The 18022-nt window shown below is 40.1% G+C and overlaps 1 protein-coding gene across 1 annotated transcript in view; it reads right to left on the reverse strand.

The window, feature by feature from the left end:
- Positions 1-18022, reverse strand: part of LAMA4 (laminin subunit alpha 4) — a 106908-nt gene that overhangs the window by 12313 nt on the left and 76573 nt on the right. Inside the window, exons 26-31 of the mRNA XM_064707908.1 lie at positions 15369-15504; positions 14124-14261; positions 12454-12587; positions 2486-2650; positions 1585-1738; positions 710-900 (exon numbers count right to left, since the gene is read on the reverse strand). Of these exons, the coding sequence (XP_064563978.1) occupies positions 710-900; positions 1585-1738; positions 2486-2650; positions 12454-12587; positions 14124-14261; positions 15369-15504 (918 nt within the window). The remainder of the gene's footprint in view (positions 1-709; positions 901-1584; positions 1739-2485; positions 2651-12453; positions 12588-14123; positions 14262-15368; positions 15505-18022) is intronic.

The following is an 18022-nucleotide window of genomic DNA, read 5'->3' on the forward strand; positions in this document are numbered from 1 at the left end:
CCCTAAGTTAAATGTATTAAATTAAGATGAACATAATGACTTTCTAATTTAAATCAGGAAAGAACACTCTTTTTTTCTGAGTTAGTGGTCTGGTATGTTTCCAGGAAGTGCTGTGTTGTTGAATTTATAATCTTTAATGGAAAGTATTAAACCAAAATCCTTACTGGATTTTGAATATTGCATGGGATGTTTTGTGGGAACATGAATATTAAATTTCAACAGTATCTGGACTCATTATTACTTAGATTTCCATTATGGCTTGAATTGTACCAGGTTTTCATAGCTTTTTGTCTTACTGCACTGTGAAGATTAAAGTACTGGCAAGGTCCACTCAGCATATTACTGTTTCCTTTCTGCTTTAATGCCTTTACTTCTTGTGTAAAGAGACTGATTATTGTGCGATGCTTGTATAGAACTAACATTCTTAAAACTTCACACAAATAGGCAAGGAGACACATTTTGTTAAAATGCAACGCAGATGAAGCTTCCACAAGAGGGATGTAACTGGAAACACAATCTATGCTTTTCTCTTACTCAACGGAAGCGCCTTTTAATATAACCTAACAACAGGATCAACACAAAATTTAGCCTAAGATATAAAGGAACAAAGCCAGAGTAACAGTAGAAATGTGTCCCTTAAAAAAAATAAATTGAAATACATCTTTCTCCTCCCCAGCATATTTAATTTTTATTTCTAAAGTCACTTTACCTTTGACTGAAATCCTTTGGTATGTGGTCAAATTCTTGCCGGCTGTTTGCTGTTCCTCCAAATTGATAGGCATGTTCAGTTGCCTTGGGATTCATGGGCAGGTGGCACTGAGGCTCTTTTTGCAAATTCACTTGATACAGTTTTTTGAGGCCAGATGAAGGCTGTGCAATCTTGTCTTTATCTCTTCCCACCTTCATAGAAAAAGAACTATTAACCAGAATTTTTAGCTAAGATTGGACATAATAAAAGAGCAGTATAATTTATGTATGTAAACTAGTAATATATTGTTTCCCTACATAAATACCAGGGTTGTTTCTGAGTCAAATTTTCCTAGAACAGGTCTACTGTAAATGCTGATTAGGACAGAACAAAGGATAAACAAAGTACTTGTGTAGCTAACATAATTACAATTATTATTTTTGCAGTTTTCCTAATCAAATCTTTTTCTCTCTGTTTTTGGTGATATCAGCTATATTATAGGCATGAGAGGATATGCTTAGTCTAAAAAGTCTGCATGCTGGAGGAGGGTTTTTCCCCATTTATATTAATATGTGCTAATTGTACCCAGTAGAGAGCCATACAGAAGCAGATGAGAACAGAAGCAAGCTTTTTGCCTTTAGAATACAGTAGAAATCAGAAAGGCTTGTTTCTGAAGTACTGTTTTGAAGAGGTCAGGTATTTTATTTTATAATTCTAGCAAAAGAGAATGATGCAAGTGTAGATAGATTGGGTCAGGGCAATCATTTCCAGTGATGGAATATGTAAAGGAACAGGATCCTGTTCATATATTTGGCATTGCCTTTATGCATTTTAGATCCATAATTTGGAGAATTTTGGAAAACTTTAGAGTGGTACTGGAGCAGTTTATAACAGACCTTTTTATTACGGTTTCCTTTGGCTTTTGATGAGTTTTTTCCTTTCTTATGGAGAAGAGCAACTGGAGGAGATTCAACAGGGCATCCATACAAAGATGCGTGAACTTTCTCAGAGTACTTCTGGAAATCCTCCACTTCAACCTCTTGATCCAACCTGTGTTTCAAAGAGGAGATGACAAGAACAGCTTTTTTTTTCTCAAGTGTTAGAATTATCTGCATAAAATTCTCAGAATTTTACATTTATAGTTTAAATTATATTTGAATGGGTTTAAATTATATTTAAATATTATATTAAATTATATTTAAATTATATTTGAATGGTTCCTTCTTGGATCATGGATGAAAGTACATATTGATCTGTCAATGAATGGGTAACGAGGACAGCCCACACTACATCTGCCTTTTATATACATGCTGGCATAAACAGAGTGTCAATATGCAGCATCAAATTCAACTTTAAAATCTATATAAGAATATTTCATGAAACAATTAAGATCAACACATTCTGACCATTTTTACATGATCAAAGTCCTAACCTCCCCAGCTTCTGCAAGATATCTTAATACAATTTTGTTTCAAAGGCAGACCTGAGAGCTACATAATATAAATGTAAATTACAGCTATGCAAATTATTCATTGCACCAGCAGCATTAGCAGGTGCAGTACTGAAAGCTTATTTCATCAAGTTATTCCCACCTTAACAATATCTTAACCTAGCAGATCTGTGCCAACAGATTCCATGTCAAATAAGGTAAGAATCTTATTCACACATGCTGTCTAGCCTCACAAAATGAGAGAGGAATTTTTATTGTGACGATAAATCATTTCTCATGAGCTACTATTCAAGCTGTCAGGCAGGGCAGTGACTGCCTGTTAATGTGTTTGGGAGGATGTTACTCACCTAGTGAAGTAGGCATTGCTAATGCAGCCAGTAAAGTTGGCTTGCTGTGTTCTGAGGGGAGAGCCACCAAAATAAAACTTCTTGATGCTGTCTGGGCTTTTCCCTGCTCTGTCCTTTGCTGGGTTCTTCTTGCTCTGTTTCTTGTCATCAACAGTCAGCTCATACCTGCAAAGGCAAAGCATCCATTTTGCAGGCTAGCTTTGGAAACGTCGGTGCCAGTGGTCAGACAGCACAGTACATGCACCCAAAATGCTCCACTCAGTGCATACACACTCAGTGCTACTGCTCAAAGGCATGAGAGAACCTTGATTTCAGCTGTGCAGTGCAGTGCATTGGCAAAACTGTGTACATAGGCCCGTGGATTTAATACTACCCTGCAGTGAATTGTGAAGTCTAAAATTGCACAGTGAAGAAAGACAAACTAGGGGTGTGCTGATGAAGGGATGGAGCCACCTTTGGGGTAAAATAAGATCCAAGCACACGCTAATTGTTTATGATCCTATCCCTTTTTCTTTCTCTTTCATCACAGTGCAGTGTTTGAGTTTTACAATGCTTTTTACCTAATCTGATTTTGCAACTTACAAATTGTTGCAATAGTCAGGAATGATTCTCTGGCTTTATAAAGAAACTGATTATACTAAAGCATTAGACATTGATTTTGTTTTGCAAATGCAGGGAAACATAATCCCCAAGGTTATTCCAAGGCACCTTTTCACACCTTCAGCTTTTCAAACTGTGACTCTTGGATGCCAGAAGTCATAGGTACAAACCTTCATTTCCATTAGGAAAGTAAGAATGCTTGTATCTCATAGGTAGAGATATCTCATGATAAGAATCTCAAGATTCTTAAAGAAAGTTGCTTTGAGCATGTGATCTTCTAAAAAATTTAAACATATAAACAATAGTAAAACATACCAATAAACCAAAGCTTTCAAGAGTTACAAGGAGCACAGAGAGAGACTTATTCCCTACTGCTGTATTTAGTCATGTTTGTGGCTGCCAGTGCTAAAAATATTTTTAACATGTGAGACAGAATATCCATCCTGAACTAATTAAAGTGTCTAGGAGAGGTGAAGGGTCTGTAGAGCTAAAGCTGAAGGAGAGGCCGCGTTCCAGAGACAGCGAAGAGACAGAGAAAGAAAAACAGAAAAACCACGAGGTCAATCTGCCCCCGACTTAAGAATTCCTTCGATAAAGAAGAATTAGTGCTAAATGTCATGTAGAATGAATATGTATGAACTTAATTTGAAACTGTATGCATATGCATTTGAAAGGAGAGATAAAAAGGAGACTCAGAGTCTCCAAGAGCACGCATGCCCTTTTGAAGAGTCTTGCGTCCGGCGCGCGTCGTAATAAAGCATACCGGGCTTTACAACTTTTACAAGTTGTGAGGTTTCTTCTTTTCTCCGCAAAACATTTTGGCGAGCCAAGGCAGGAGTTCTCTGTCCCCGCGGGGGCAGGGGGGATAGACGGACCTCCAAGGCGCGCCCCAGGATTTTTTCCTGGTGGGGCTCCGCTTGTCTCAACTTGCCACCTGCGAGGACAGACAACGACCCGCTGGCCTGCGGAGGAGAATACGGTATGTATGGGGCCCCAGGGGGGAAGAACAAGGAAAGAACAAGGGAATTAACGACCCAGAGACGTCTGGGATCAGCCGATAGAGCGGCTGTATTAGAGACGGGGTTCGTTCCATCGTCCTGATAGAGCAGGACTGCCAGCGGCTCCGGGGTAAGCTAGCTGCAGCTGATAGAGCGGCTGTATTAGAGACGGGGTTCGTCGCCTCGTCGTCCTGATAGAGCAGGACTGCCAGCGGCTCCGGGGGTAAGCCGGGTGAACCCGTGTATGCGTGTATTAGAATTCAGATTCTGATAGGGCAGAGCTGAATTCGCGTATGTTTCTTCTGTTTGTGCGTGTGTGAGTGGTGTCCGGACACTGTGTTGCTGTATGGTTAATGTGTGTGGCCAGTGCACTGTGTTTGTGATCGTGCAGGTGATATGTGTATGGTGTATAAAAGAGAGTAAATCTACAGTGCCCTACAGTGCGGGGATGGGTCAGTACTCCCCGTGTTTGAAGCAGCCGAGTGAGGCCAGAGGCGCCGGCTGCAGCAGGCTGCGGGGGCAAGGAGAGAAGTGCCTGCGGAGAAGTGAGTGGAGGAATGTCAGTGATGGTATTTATCGTGTTTGAATGTAGTGATTTGTGTAGATTTGGTACATTTTAACCGTGAGTATGAGCTCAGAGAGTTCCTTTGCCTTAGATGTTTAGACTTGATCTCTAGACTGTGTGCTGTTATTTTGATTGTGTCCAAGAAAAATTGATTTGAGTAAATGCCGAATTATGGTGTGCTGTGTTGTGTTGAGAAAAGTGAGCACTTTGAGAAATATGCCCTTCCCCAGTGATTTTGTGTGGTGATTTTCTTCCGCTGCATTGTGGTAATTTGATTCTCAGACTGTATAGTGGTGTTTGTGGAGATTTTAAGATTTTGTTGCAACAAGAGTAGCATTTTACATAGGAGAGCTATAGTACGGTGATTTATGTTTAACTTCGATAAAGTGAGTTAAAGGAATTCCAAGAATTCTCCCCCTCACAGCAATTCAAGCCTTGGCTCTAGTGAATTTGAGATAAGGCGGGAGAGAGAAGGAGGGGAGAGTGCGTGTGTCTGTGTCTGCAGGTATATCAGAGTTTTGGCTGTGACTAGCACAGCCCTTTTGCAAAGCAGCAAAACAAGTGTAAGTAGACACAGTGCTTAATTAGATTGTGCAAGAAGAGAACTAGAAAAGACTGATATTTTGTAAAACAGAGTTTATATAGAAGAGATGAATGAGATGAATTAGTTAATGAGACTTATGAGATTTATGAGACTTCGGTTGGTACTGCAGTAAGTCTTTACTGGAAACAATCTGCTGAAAGGATTTAAAGTTCTCTGTAATAAACAGAATAGCCAGCCTTTGTGGGCAATTTTGGGGAGCCTTTGGTACATCAAGAGGCTAGCAGGCTGTGTGAGGTGACAGTGGCTGCGCCCTGGGCACAGGGACAGCTCTGGCTGCCCTGTCTCCCCAGGGAACACGAGAATAGCCTGTGGGCAAAAGCTAGATGTGCAAGTATTATTGCAGTGCGGTGTTTATGAGAAACACTGGTATTGCTGTTTTGCTGTTCCAATAAGTGTCAGGGTACACGCCCCGAGTGTAAATTAAAGGTTTCTGGTCAAGCAGATTCAGAACCTAAGGTCTTAGAGCTTGTGTGTGAGAATCACATCTGATACCTGCCACCTGGAGCTGTGTGTATAAGAAGAAAACTGAGAAACTACTGTGAAAGTCTGTAAAAAAGTTTGAATAGAAGCAGGATAAGGCAAGGAGAAATAAATAATAAGAACTGACCAGAGCAAACAGGTTCCTAAATTAGCCCCTTTTGGGAGGGGCTCATTGGGAAGAGGTTGCCAGTAAGAGCAGCTCAGAAAATAAAAAGATTTATAGTGCTTCATTGCTGTTAGTACTGTTTTATAATAAGAAGATAAATGAGATAGTTTTTGTATGCTGAAATGTCTTTTGTTTTAAGAAATCACCCAGAATGACAAAGAGACTGTGAGATCGGACTGCTCTCTAGTCTTGGCCCCTGAAAAAGAAAACAAGGCAAAGAAAAGCAAATCAAACATGTTGTTCAGCGTGCAGCATAAGATAGCAACGTATGAAATCAAGCAAAGATTATCACGCTGAAATGCGAAGCAATCACAGTTCGCAAAATGAGTACATATGATTTGTAAAGGCTTCCTCCCAAAGTAAGGGAGGAGGAGTAAAAGTAACCTTCCCAAAAAAGAAAAATTTTTATCAGCACAAGAGTTATGTGTTCAGTTTTAAATAAAGCTTTAGTACCTGTAGAGAATGTTTATGTTGTAGTGTGGAGAATGAACAACGGGCCAGTCTGAAAAGGCATAGTTTTGCAAACCTTTAAAGTAACATGTGTACTATGTGTACCTAAAAGCTTTTGTACAATTCGCTCAATTTGCTAAACATTCTCAAATGAGAAAGGTTACTCTGGAGGCAAATAATATAAAGATGTTAGGCTTAATATTAACAGACACTGAAATTAAGAAAGACATTAGTAAAGAGATATTAGAATAAGTAAATAAGTGTTTTCAAGGGTATGGGCCTCTGCTGCACCAGGGAGAGTGAAAGATGCTCCCCCATGGGATGCTCCCCCATCAAGCTTAATGAAAGAACACAACCAGTGAGAACTGAGTAGTACCCTCAAAAAGAAGGTAAAGAAAGAATCAGTCCAATAACTGGTAGTACTAGATTAAGGGCTGTCAATAAGATAACACAGAATTTGTACCCTGTGGTAGCAAATCCATAGACCTTACTAACTTGTTTAACACCTGAGCTAACCTAGTTCACTGTTTTAGGCCTAAGAGATGCCTTCTTTTGCCTCCCTATCCATGAAGCCAGCCAGAACATTTTTGCATTCAAACACAAGCTCACACAGTCCATGTGCCTGAAGGCTTCAAAATTCTCCACTCCGATTGGAGAACAGCTTGCAAGGACCCAGAGTCCCAAGAAGCTCCACAAGAGGAAAGGAGGCTGTTGCAGTACATAGATGATCTTCTAGTAGCCACTCGGACGAGAGAAGCAAGAGAAGCCTAGACGGTAAGCCTTTTGAATTTCCTAAGACTCCAAGGATGCAAAGTCTCAAAGAAAAAAGCACAAGTAGTGAAACAGAAGGTAATCTACCTAGAGTAAGAAGTGAGTGCTGAGCAGCAGACTTTAAGGCAGGGAAGCCCTATGCCAAACCCTGAACCCCAGACAACGAAAGAACTCCAAACCTTCTTAGGCATGGCAGTGTAGTGCCAGCTGTGGGTTCATAATTGTAGACTGTTCTCCAGACCCCTCTATGCTCTTATTGCCAATGAGAACTGAGATCTCCAGTAGACAAGAGACACCACACGGGCCTTTCGCCAGCTAGAGAGTCCCCTCATGTCAGCTCCAGCTTTGAAACTTCCAGATGTAAGTAAAGCATTCTTTCTATTTTTCCATGCAAAGAATTGCTCTGAGAATATTGGCTCAGGACTTGAGTCCATACTGAAGGGCAGCTGCTTACTTCTCTAAGCAACTAGATGCAACAGCCAAAAGATGGCCAGGTTGCCTCAGAGCTGTAGCAGCAGTTGTGCTGAACATTCAAGAGGCACACAAGTTTATCCTGGGACAAAAATGACTGTGCTAGTGTCCCACACAGTGTCTGTAGTACTGGAAGTAAAGAGTGGCCACTGGCTTTTCACCAGAGAAGTTTCTGAAATACCAGGCCATCATGGTAGAGCAAGATGATAGAGAGATAGTGGTGACTAATATTGTCAACCCAGCTTCTTTTCTCAGTAGAATCAAGGAGAAGCAGTACACCATGATTGCCTAGAGACCACTGAAGCTACCTACTCCAGCCGCCCAGACTTAAAAGACACTCCTCCGGACGATGCAGAGACCTGGGTCACTGACAAGAAAGCGACATTGCAAAGTTCACAGTGACTACCTGCAGAGAGGTAATAGAGTCTGGACCCTTACCAACAGGTACCTCTGCACAGGATGCTGAGATAAATGCATGGACCCATGCCTTAGAAACAGCAAAAGGCATTCAGAGTTGTGCATGCACATGGAGCCATCTAGAAAGAGAGGGAACTGCTGACCTCACAAGAAAAGAAGAGACAATCCAGCTGCTAGAAGCAGTTCGGCTACCTGAAAAAGCATATTAAGGCACACCAGAGAGTGAGCTTAAAATTAGAAGAAAGAAATGAGCTAGCAGATAGAGAGGCAAAGAAAGCAGCAAAAAGTGAGGTACAGATTTTCCTCGAAGGTAAGCCATAATACAATAATACTAATCAAAAGAGACGTACAGCTGCAAGGAGTGGGCTACCATTGAAAGAGAGCTAGTAATCCCCTCCCATTTTCGTAGTTACTAGTGAAAGAAGGGCACTAGAAAACACACTAGGGCCTAATTACTTAAAGCCTTTTATAGAGTGTAGCTCCTTTCTCAAAATGACCGAAGCTGCGAGTGATACAGAGTGCACTAGAATGAAGTGTTAACTTTGAAGTAGTAATTCCCACAAGCTTTCTAAAACACACATCTGATTGAAAAGACTGTTGTATCATTGTCAAGAATCTATATGCCACTATCACTCAGGTGAGCTGATAATGTGATCCTTGCCTCCAAACTAACCTCAAAATACCCCCGGGCCAAAACTTAGTCAGACTGAGAAAAGCCATGGGCCTGTACAGCAGTAGCAAATCAACTTTTCAGAACTCCCAAGGAAAGGGGGGTATCAGTATTTACTGGTATTAATAGATACATTTTCAGGGTGGCCAGAAACATTCCCCACCAGAACTGTCAAAGCTCAAGAGGTGACCAGATCATTTTTACAAGAGATAATACCACGCTTCAGAGTTCCAGCCACAATATCCTCAAATAAAGAATCACCTTTCATTTCCAAAATAGTGCAACAGATTAGTAGCCATCTGGGCATAGATTAAGAACTTCACACCCCATACTGCCCCAATCAAACAGCCAGGAAGAGAGAATGAATCATTTGATTAAGCAGCAAATCATAAGACTGAGACAAGAAGCTCTTCCACTAGCACTATTGCAAATTCAAACTAAACCTTTTGAGCTAAAGGAATGCTGAATCCTTTTAGAATGCCTTATAGAAGACAACAGAATACAAGAAGAATGTCCAAAATGTCCACTTACATGGTAGCATTAAGCAAACAGCTCAGAGTAATTGAGAAACTTGTGGCTGGAACTCGGAGCAGGGAGTTAGATAGCCTGGAGTTGATGTATATGTTAAGTCTCTTACAGAGAAGACTTCAGAACCACAGTGAGAGAGACCACTGCAAGTACCTCTCACCACCTTCACTGCAATCAAAATCAAGGAGCAGAATGCTAGATCCATCACTCTCAGGTGAAGAAAGCCCAGAAGCCCCTTCAAGAGTGACACCAAGAGACAATGAACTGAGACTAAAACTTATTCGGGCAAAATGAGTATATTGCAGTCGAGAGTAGCTCATACTTTAGTGTACAGAATTGTTTTGTATAGAATTATAACTGAAGTTTTAAAACTAGAGAGTACCTCTACCCAAAGCAATGCTGAATGGCCTTGGTCCCTGGCATTTAATCAGTATACTAGATCCATAAGAAAACCTTCTGAAATAAAGAAGGTTTATATTAAACATATCTACTGTAGTAATCCACGAAAATCAAGTATGTGAAGATTAAGAATAGCAAAAACAAGAGCTGTGAACACTTCAAAGAATCTGAAGCGAAGAAATCAAAGTAAAGTGCTTAGTCATCAAAAAGATAGCTTATGAGAGACCAGATGTAATTAGTGTCTGAACCTCCCCTGGTGTATATGAACACCAAGAAGTCTGTAATGACCTAAGTGAATCAGACAGTTAGTGTAATTTCACCCTGATACAGCCTGTAGGCAATGAATTTAAGCTTTTCTCTCAAGATTTCCCCTCCATTATCTTCTGCCCTGAACACAGTCCACAGCTTGATCTTAGCTAAGGGCAAAGTGGGTGACCAAGAGAAACATTCCTGCTTGCCACACATCTGGGAAATCAGGTGCTTTAGAGAGAGAGAGAGAAGTTAAGATTCCCTGAAGTCTCTACATTTCAGAACAAACATCTGTCTCAAGTATGACCTAAACCTCTGTCAGATACACTTGTGAAGTGTGTCTGAATTTGTAGTAAGAGCCCAGCACATCCCTCTGGCAGGGAGGGATGATCATGGACAAAAAGCAGTTCCTGTTCCCCATAACAAACATCTAACTGGCATATTAGAGACAAGATTAAGAGTTTTAAATAGAATTGATTCAGAAATACTGATGAATAAACTGGCTGCTGCAGCAAGTAGCCTAACAAAATTGAAGCAGCCTTTATAGTAATCTCTACTGGCATTAAGAACTAGCCAGTGACAGATTTCAAAAGTACTGCCAAAGTAAAGAAGAATGAACAGGCCGGGGACCAAGACCACAAATTGATAGTAGAAGCACTTAGTATAGTTCAAGATAATGTGTCTTTAGCTTTCAGTTGTATACAAGCACAGTTATAGATACAAGCAACAGCAGCTCTAATCATATAAGAAAGGAGTGAAAGTAATTTTCCAGCTGAAATTCAGAAAATTGAATGAGATAATGCAATTGATTTTGAAAAGAAGTTTTAATCCTAGTAGATTATGGTGAATTTCACCTATGATCCTATTTCTAATGTGGCCACTGCCTTTGTGCTTACCATATGTAATGCCACTATTTATGTTATCCATCCCATCATTGCCCTAAGATTAAACCATGAAGAAACAACACTCTATCCTTCAGAACATAAAGTGTGGGCACAAAAAAATGAATGAAAAGTGGCAGGTAGTAAACTTAAAATCCTGCATTACTAGAGAACAAATGAGATTCATTTGTGAAAGCAATACTGCTAATGCCCAAAATGTGTTTAGACACTGAACAGAGTATTTGTCACTTTAAAATTCATCCAGTCACTGACCAGAAAACTGTGCTCGTATATACTGGAAAAGAGTGCATGTTTGAGAACTGTTTGTGCTGCTGTACAAATTGATAGCAATTATGTTATTCTGTCTAGTAGAAACCATTCTAATCTCTGTATTTGTATTTGTAATTTTGTTAAGATTATTGAGTGTGATTTTTCGTATTTAGTACCAGTAACATCCCACCAGCTGATTACAGCCAATTACACAATGTATCACAGACTACCACCTACCCCTATCGGGGTGAACCTTACATTAGTAAAACAATTAATTAAGCACCAAGACCTATTAGAAGTCTTGAAAGAAATCCGAGAAAGTAGAAAGAAAACCTTAATTACTGTCCAACATGGTACAAAAGAAATAACCAGAGTTCTACAAAGAATAAAATACAGATAATCACTAGTGAGATGTGATCTTTGAGTGATCACCAACTGCAAATAGAATCTTTGATAAGTTGTGCCACCCTATTCTAGTTTTACTAATATTAGTTAAGATAAGCTTAAGATTATCTATTACATTGTTAATTTAGAACTGGAGAATGCTACAACGAATAGCTGTACTAACCTCTTTGTCAAATGTACATAGTAAAGCGCTAAAAGACACTTATTGTCGTAGAAATTTTCCTTAAGTAAAAGAATTTACTTATTTCCTAGGAAAGGGGGGAATGAGACAGAATATCCATCCTGAACTAAGTAAAGTGTCTAGGAGAGGTGAAGAGTCTGTAGAGCTAAAGCTGAAGGAGAGGCCGCGTTCCAGAGACAGCAAAGAGACAGAGAAAGAAAAACAGAAAAACCACGAGGTCAATCTGCCCCCGACTTAAGAATTCCTTCGATAAAGAAGAATTAGTGCTAAATGTCATGTAGAATGAATATGTATGAACTTAATTTGAAACTGTATGCATATGCATTTGGAAGGAAAAATAAAAAGGAGACTCAGAGTCTCCAGGGGCACGCATGCCCTTTTAGAGAGTCTTGCGTCCGGCGCGCGTCGTAATAAAGCATACCGGGCTTTACAACTTTTACAAGTTGTGAGGTTTCTTCTTTTCTCCGCAAAACACATGTTTCACTGTGTACATCCCAGATGAATGCTTTATGTGAAGATGCCTCAATCACTATAGGATAAACTGGGAATTGTTTTAACAAATTAAAGTAATTAATCCTGTTAAAAAATTAATCTCTTGCTAACCTTAAATGTTATTAAACTGTTTTCTTGCCTGAGAATGAAAAAAGGACTAAGCTTTCAGAAAAAACTATTTTCATTTGAATAAAAATTCCCATCATCTTGAACTCAAGCCCAAGTTTGTCAGTTTTCAATCACATTTTAAAATCAGTCATTTAAAGAAAGCACCACTCAAGTGTTTAAAAGTAAGTGCTAAATGATAATGTGCTTTACAAGAAATATTTATGCTCTAAAGGTAGAGAATAAAAGATGCTGTACAGCTTTACCTTTCTGGGGTGACAGAAGTAATGATGAAATGGGTTTTTCCATCATTGTAATTTCGTTCTGGTGACTGAATTTTGGTTCCACTTGCATTTAAAACCACAGCACCTCTCTCCATAGAGATGGATAATACATCTGACTGAAATACAGACAAAAACACCTTCATAAGCAAGTATTACACAGGAAAAAAAATTAAAATTAACAGTTCTGTGAATTTTCATGTTGTTTTTATTTTTCTTCTCTCTATGTTACCCATTTGTGCTTAATTTGCAAAAAGATATACTCTGAGAAGCAAAACAAGAGATGACATCATTAGAATTTATATTGCCCATTTTAAAGTCTGAATTCTGGGAATTCTGCTGCTGATTATGTTTCATGTACCTGTCACATAAGCTCCTTCCATGTAGCACAAATGTATGATGTTTACATTTCATTTGTGTTTCTGGTAGCGTATTGAGCAGCTGCTACAGCAAGATTCCTGCTGTCATAAGACCCAGACATCTTCTTTCTTTTTCTAATTCCCTCTGATCAGACCCGTTCAATCACTCAAAATTATCTCAGAGATAAGATGTGCTATCTGGGTCAGGAGTTCGGGATCACTGTGCCACTAGCAGAATCCTCTCAGTTCCATTAGAGCCAGCCCTGCCGCTGTGCACTGGTAGGAATCGTTCTGCCTTATTCTGCCAAGCGCTGAATAGCTGAACTTCTGCATGCTAAGTAGGGCACTTGGCACCTCAGGATTAGAGCTGTTGAGTTAAAAACATGAAGTGGTGTGTGCGAGGCCTCATTTATGCAAAAGGTGTGGGGAACTGACACGGTTACTGACTTCAATTGGAGGTAATTCTCCAGGCTGCAACACGGGAAAGTTTAGAAGTGGTTATCGGTGCCACGCAGCCTCCCCTGCTGCACTACTGATGATATTCTGCAAGCATCGCAGAACAGACATTTGGGGGTGGTTGCAAATGTTCTGGCATCTGAGCTCATGCTCGCTGCAGATGTCAGTCTGAGCCTGCAGCGTCTTGGGATCGCTTTGTCTCACACAACATTTTGTGAGTGCAAGTCCATATTTGTGCCCGGGTCACACTTCTGAGGGGGTACGTAGAGCAGCCTGGCTTCCCAGAGCTGCAAGGAGCCGTTCTCAAGTGTAGCTTTTCCCAGTCACACATGGAGGTCTGAGTGCCATCTGGGAACATAGGCAGCTTTGTGACTGATTTCTGTCAGCTCAGCAATCCTCAAAATGCCGTGCCACTAATTCAAACAAACTTTGCTTCTCGGTGATTGTCTGGATGGCAAATGTCAGGTCCTTTATATTATTTGTACTTTGGTAGCACCTGCAGGTCCAAATAGGGATTGCAGTGCTGCTGAGCACAGCAAGATGCTCTAAGCATTTCTGCCCTAAGGACTTCAGCGGGCACAAGTGGATGCATGTTAATTCTAGGCATATGATCCTGTTCTCTTCTCAGCATCAAAATAACATCGAAGCATTACTGGTTTTCATCTATAGATCAAATCCAAACTGTAAAAATGAGGTCACCAGTGAATGCTTCTATATTGTGGACTGCTTTATCTTGAAACCATGAAGTGAGAAATTGTATTATTCCCCTAGTATTCTCCTGGGGAAAAAAAATTAAAAGGTAAAATAAAACAAACAGTAAAAAAAAAAAAAGATACTTACCCCTTCAGAATAGTAAAACAACAGCCCACTGGGCTGCAAGGTCCGGAAATTAAAGCCTCCTTCAAACTCAGTAAAGAGGGACACTTTTTGGCTTGATGCTATGAAGCTCTCACCATTGAAATATGCATTGCGGGACATCTGTGTATTAAATAAAATGAAATTAGAAGTACAGCTCAAAAAACATTCCAATAATACAAAGAATGGGGCTTTTTCTTTTCTTTTTTTTTTTTTTCCAACAGTTGCAGCCAGTTCAGTTCTAAAAACCAATTTTTCCTGCATATCTTGCCCTAATTTGTATAGGCTTTCTCTCCCATCATGGGAAAATCTTGAGAAAGTGTAGCAATTTTAGACTAAGTCAAATTATTCCCAACTTCCTGGGATCTTGGCCCCATCCTAAGTCTGCTGACGTTAAAGAGCATGACAAGTAGAGGCAGAGGTGCTCATGCCCCTGTCTGAGCTGTGTGGCACTGAATCACAGTTCCAACATGTGACATGTTACTTTGTGTGCTGTGCTGGGTACTGGGGTAGGGTGGTCTATAACCCTCTGAGTGTCACGAGCAAGGCTAGGTCCAAGACAGGACAAATTGCAGAGAGCTTCCATGTTCAAAAAAGGGTGAGGTGGTGTGATGAGTTCTACAAGCAATCCTTCCTCTTCACAGGTTTGCAGCATGGCTTTTGATAGACATGGCCACAGGATGAAGACCCCAAACACTATCTGGATTTGCCAGCCTTGCATTGTACTGGACAAATGGTGAATGAAGGAACCAGAAGGTAAATGGCAATTTTCTCAGAGCTAATGCTGGTGCAGTTGGTGTGTGTATCACAGAGAAAGAGCTGATCTGGCTTAAAGAGAGAACTCATTTGAAGGGTGAATTTTTTGCTGTCTTTTCCATTTCACACATCTGTATTAGGATGCATGTAAGGATGATTCTTCTCGTATCTTTAAGAAAAAAATGAATTACATTGGAATATTTCCATTCAGAATGCAATACATAATTTATTGAGTTTTCACATTGCAGTTTTACATATGAGAAGAATTTTAAGTGCTATAGTTCAGAGTGAAAACTGGGTATTATGTCAGCAGACTTAACAGACACACACAAACCCACCACCTCTGCTAGTCAATGAGTGCACAGTCATTTCCTTGGTGGGAGACTGTCTTTCCATTGTTTGGAGTAAAACTCAAGCTCCCAGCTATACCCATTGTCAAAATTGCTGTTATGTCACAAATGGTGTTATGCTTACCAGTGAATCCTCTGGGCACCCATAGCTGATTCCCAGGGTTCCTGGTTCTTCCAACAAGTTGAAATCCTTCTTTTGGAACTGGAAACCCTTCATGCAGCCTTTAAAGCCGATACTTCCTGCCAGATGTGAACTAATGCTGTTGGACAACAATGCCAAACAAACTGCAGTTAGATAGCCCTTGTCTTCCTGAACGGGATTTTGTTGCCAAGATGTTCTGGAAGAACTTCAGTAACTTGCCTCACTAGTGCACAATTCTTGCATCTTTATGTAAAACAACTAATGAGCCACATTCTATGTTTTGAAAAGTCAAGATGCACCAATTGTAAAAGATATAACACATTTATAACTACTTATAGTAAAAGAAATAGATTTTTATCTCAATTTTTTTAACTTTTACGAGAAGTTCTGATTTAGGTTTCCTGTCTTGCTTTTATTAGCAAGCTCCATTCTTGCCTTTGCAAGCAAATGGGTGTGGAGGGATAGAATGTAAGAAAATAAAGATAGTGCAGAAGGTAGTCTCACACCTGAGTTGCAGCTGTACTAATCACCAAAGATTAGGAACATACATTAATAAGCCACAGCTGTGCCCAATAAGAAGAGTGCTACAAAAGAGTGGGTAAGCTGAGTGAGGAGATTTGTTGGAGTTTGTTGGCTGTGCTGTGAAGAAGAAGGAGTCGGTGCTATGAGGAGCTGCTCAGGAGACATCACTGAGAAGGTATGAAACTTTTGCAATAAGATGACAACAAATGGGTCGCTATTTCTTTTGAAAAATACTAACAAACATCAGGGAAGTATGAGTAAGTTCTACTTGCTGATGTGTGGGTTTACATAATTTTAAATGAGAGCAGTGGGTGGGCTTCCAGGATCATTTTTATGTCAGATTTGAGGTAGACAGCACAGCAGTGAATCCCAATTGCTCCTACTCATTATTCTCAGTTTTTCAACTCCACACCTTTCCAACATACCAGCACAACATTACAGCACAGGATGATTATAATTGAATTTCTTCTCACAAATCTCAAGGTGCATGAAGAAATCATTTGCATAAAATCACAGTGAGTCTGTGATAGGGGTAAGAAAATTACATGGGAGCTGCTGCGTACCAGTCCAGGAGATAGCTAGGGAGCAAATACACTGAGGGAGTGGGTGTGAAATCCAGAGTTCTGACTTGGCTGCCTGGAAGCAGTCTTTGTCCTTTAAGCAAGGTGTACCTTAGCAGTGGGACTCTCTTCACCTTGTGTGAGATGATACTGTTGACATTGCTACCTGTGCTTGTTGTCTGTGAGTTATCTCATTGTAAGGCAGATATTGGGAGCACGGCAGAAGAATCAAGGTCTGGAAATTACTAATTTTGCATTGGCAAAACCAGACTATCAGGCGAGGTAGTGCAGATGTACGTGTACATGTCTGAAATACAGTGGAGTGCTCTAGGGGCTTCGTTTGCTCCACAGTGAAGTCAGCAGGAAGGCAAAACCAGCAGAAAGGCTTCTGCCATCCTTACTGGGATTTGGACCAAATTGTGGGGTGTCAGTTAACCACTATAATCTTTACTCTGATTGGGCCTGAGGCTGCCTGGATATGACAAATATGCCTTTCTGTTAAATGCCACACCATTTTCTAGACACAAGCTATAGAAGAAAGGCTTTCACTTAAAGAAAGGCTTCTGAGTTAATCTCTTCATTCAGTTAAGAGTTAAGTACCCAGTGCTCCTACCTACCCTTAGCTTTCTGCTTCCTGCAGTGAGTGAGGTGGGATAAAATAATGTATGGTGGTACTTCCAGATTCATTCATTTGGAGAAAAAAGGCAATTGACAGAGAAAAATGCATTTGAAGAGAGAAAATTATGTTGCTTCAGAAGAATATTAGACTACTATGAGACTAGAGCTTGTTTCCCCACACTGCTGCTGCCCTGCAGAGTTGGTTAAATGTGAGTCTGTCTGCAAAGAGGAAGCATAAATATCAGTAGTAGTTAGTAGCGGCAGTAGAGAGAGTAGTACATCATCAGTAGGATACTAACTTATGCTCCTGATAAAAATTGAATGATGCCACCACGTTTGGTCCATACTTTTTGCTGTCTACTCTTGTAAAGAGAATGAAAGCTGAGTATAATATCAGAGACAAAGCTGCACCTCTGCTTAAATAATTTCTGTATATATTTTTAACATTATAATTGAGAATATTTTTACAATGCCTATGGTATTTTTTATCTGATACTGCCTATTAATTGAGATGCTATTTTTTCTGCTTTGACAGTACCTTCCAGGTGTCTTTCAGAATAACCACAATCTGCTTGGAAAACTGCAGGCGTAATTCATGTGATTCATCTTTTGTCCTATATTTGCGAACAAGTCTCATCTGCCATTGAGCTGCTCAATTGCCTAGATTTCTAGGTCCTTCTGGGCTTTTTCAGTGTTCTTTAGCCTTGATTAATGAGAGTAATTTTCACCATCCTTCTGCACTTTCTTTCTAGATCATTAATGTATTTAATACCAGCCCTGAGAGAGATCCTTTGAGCATGTGCTGTAGACTTTTTATACTGTGAAAATTGAAAAGTTACTACTATGTCCTATTTTCTCTTTCCCAGCTGCTTTCCAATCCACTGCAGCATTTTCTGTCTCCACTCCACTAGCTATCTTAATAGCCCCTTATGAAAG

Source organism: Zonotrichia leucophrys, chromosome 3 (genome assembly GCF_028769735.1).
Source record: "Zonotrichia leucophrys gambelii isolate GWCS_2022_RI chromosome 3, RI_Zleu_2.0, whole genome shotgun sequence".
Classification (NCBI taxonomy): domain Eukaryota; kingdom Metazoa; phylum Chordata; class Aves; order Passeriformes; family Passerellidae; genus Zonotrichia; species Zonotrichia leucophrys.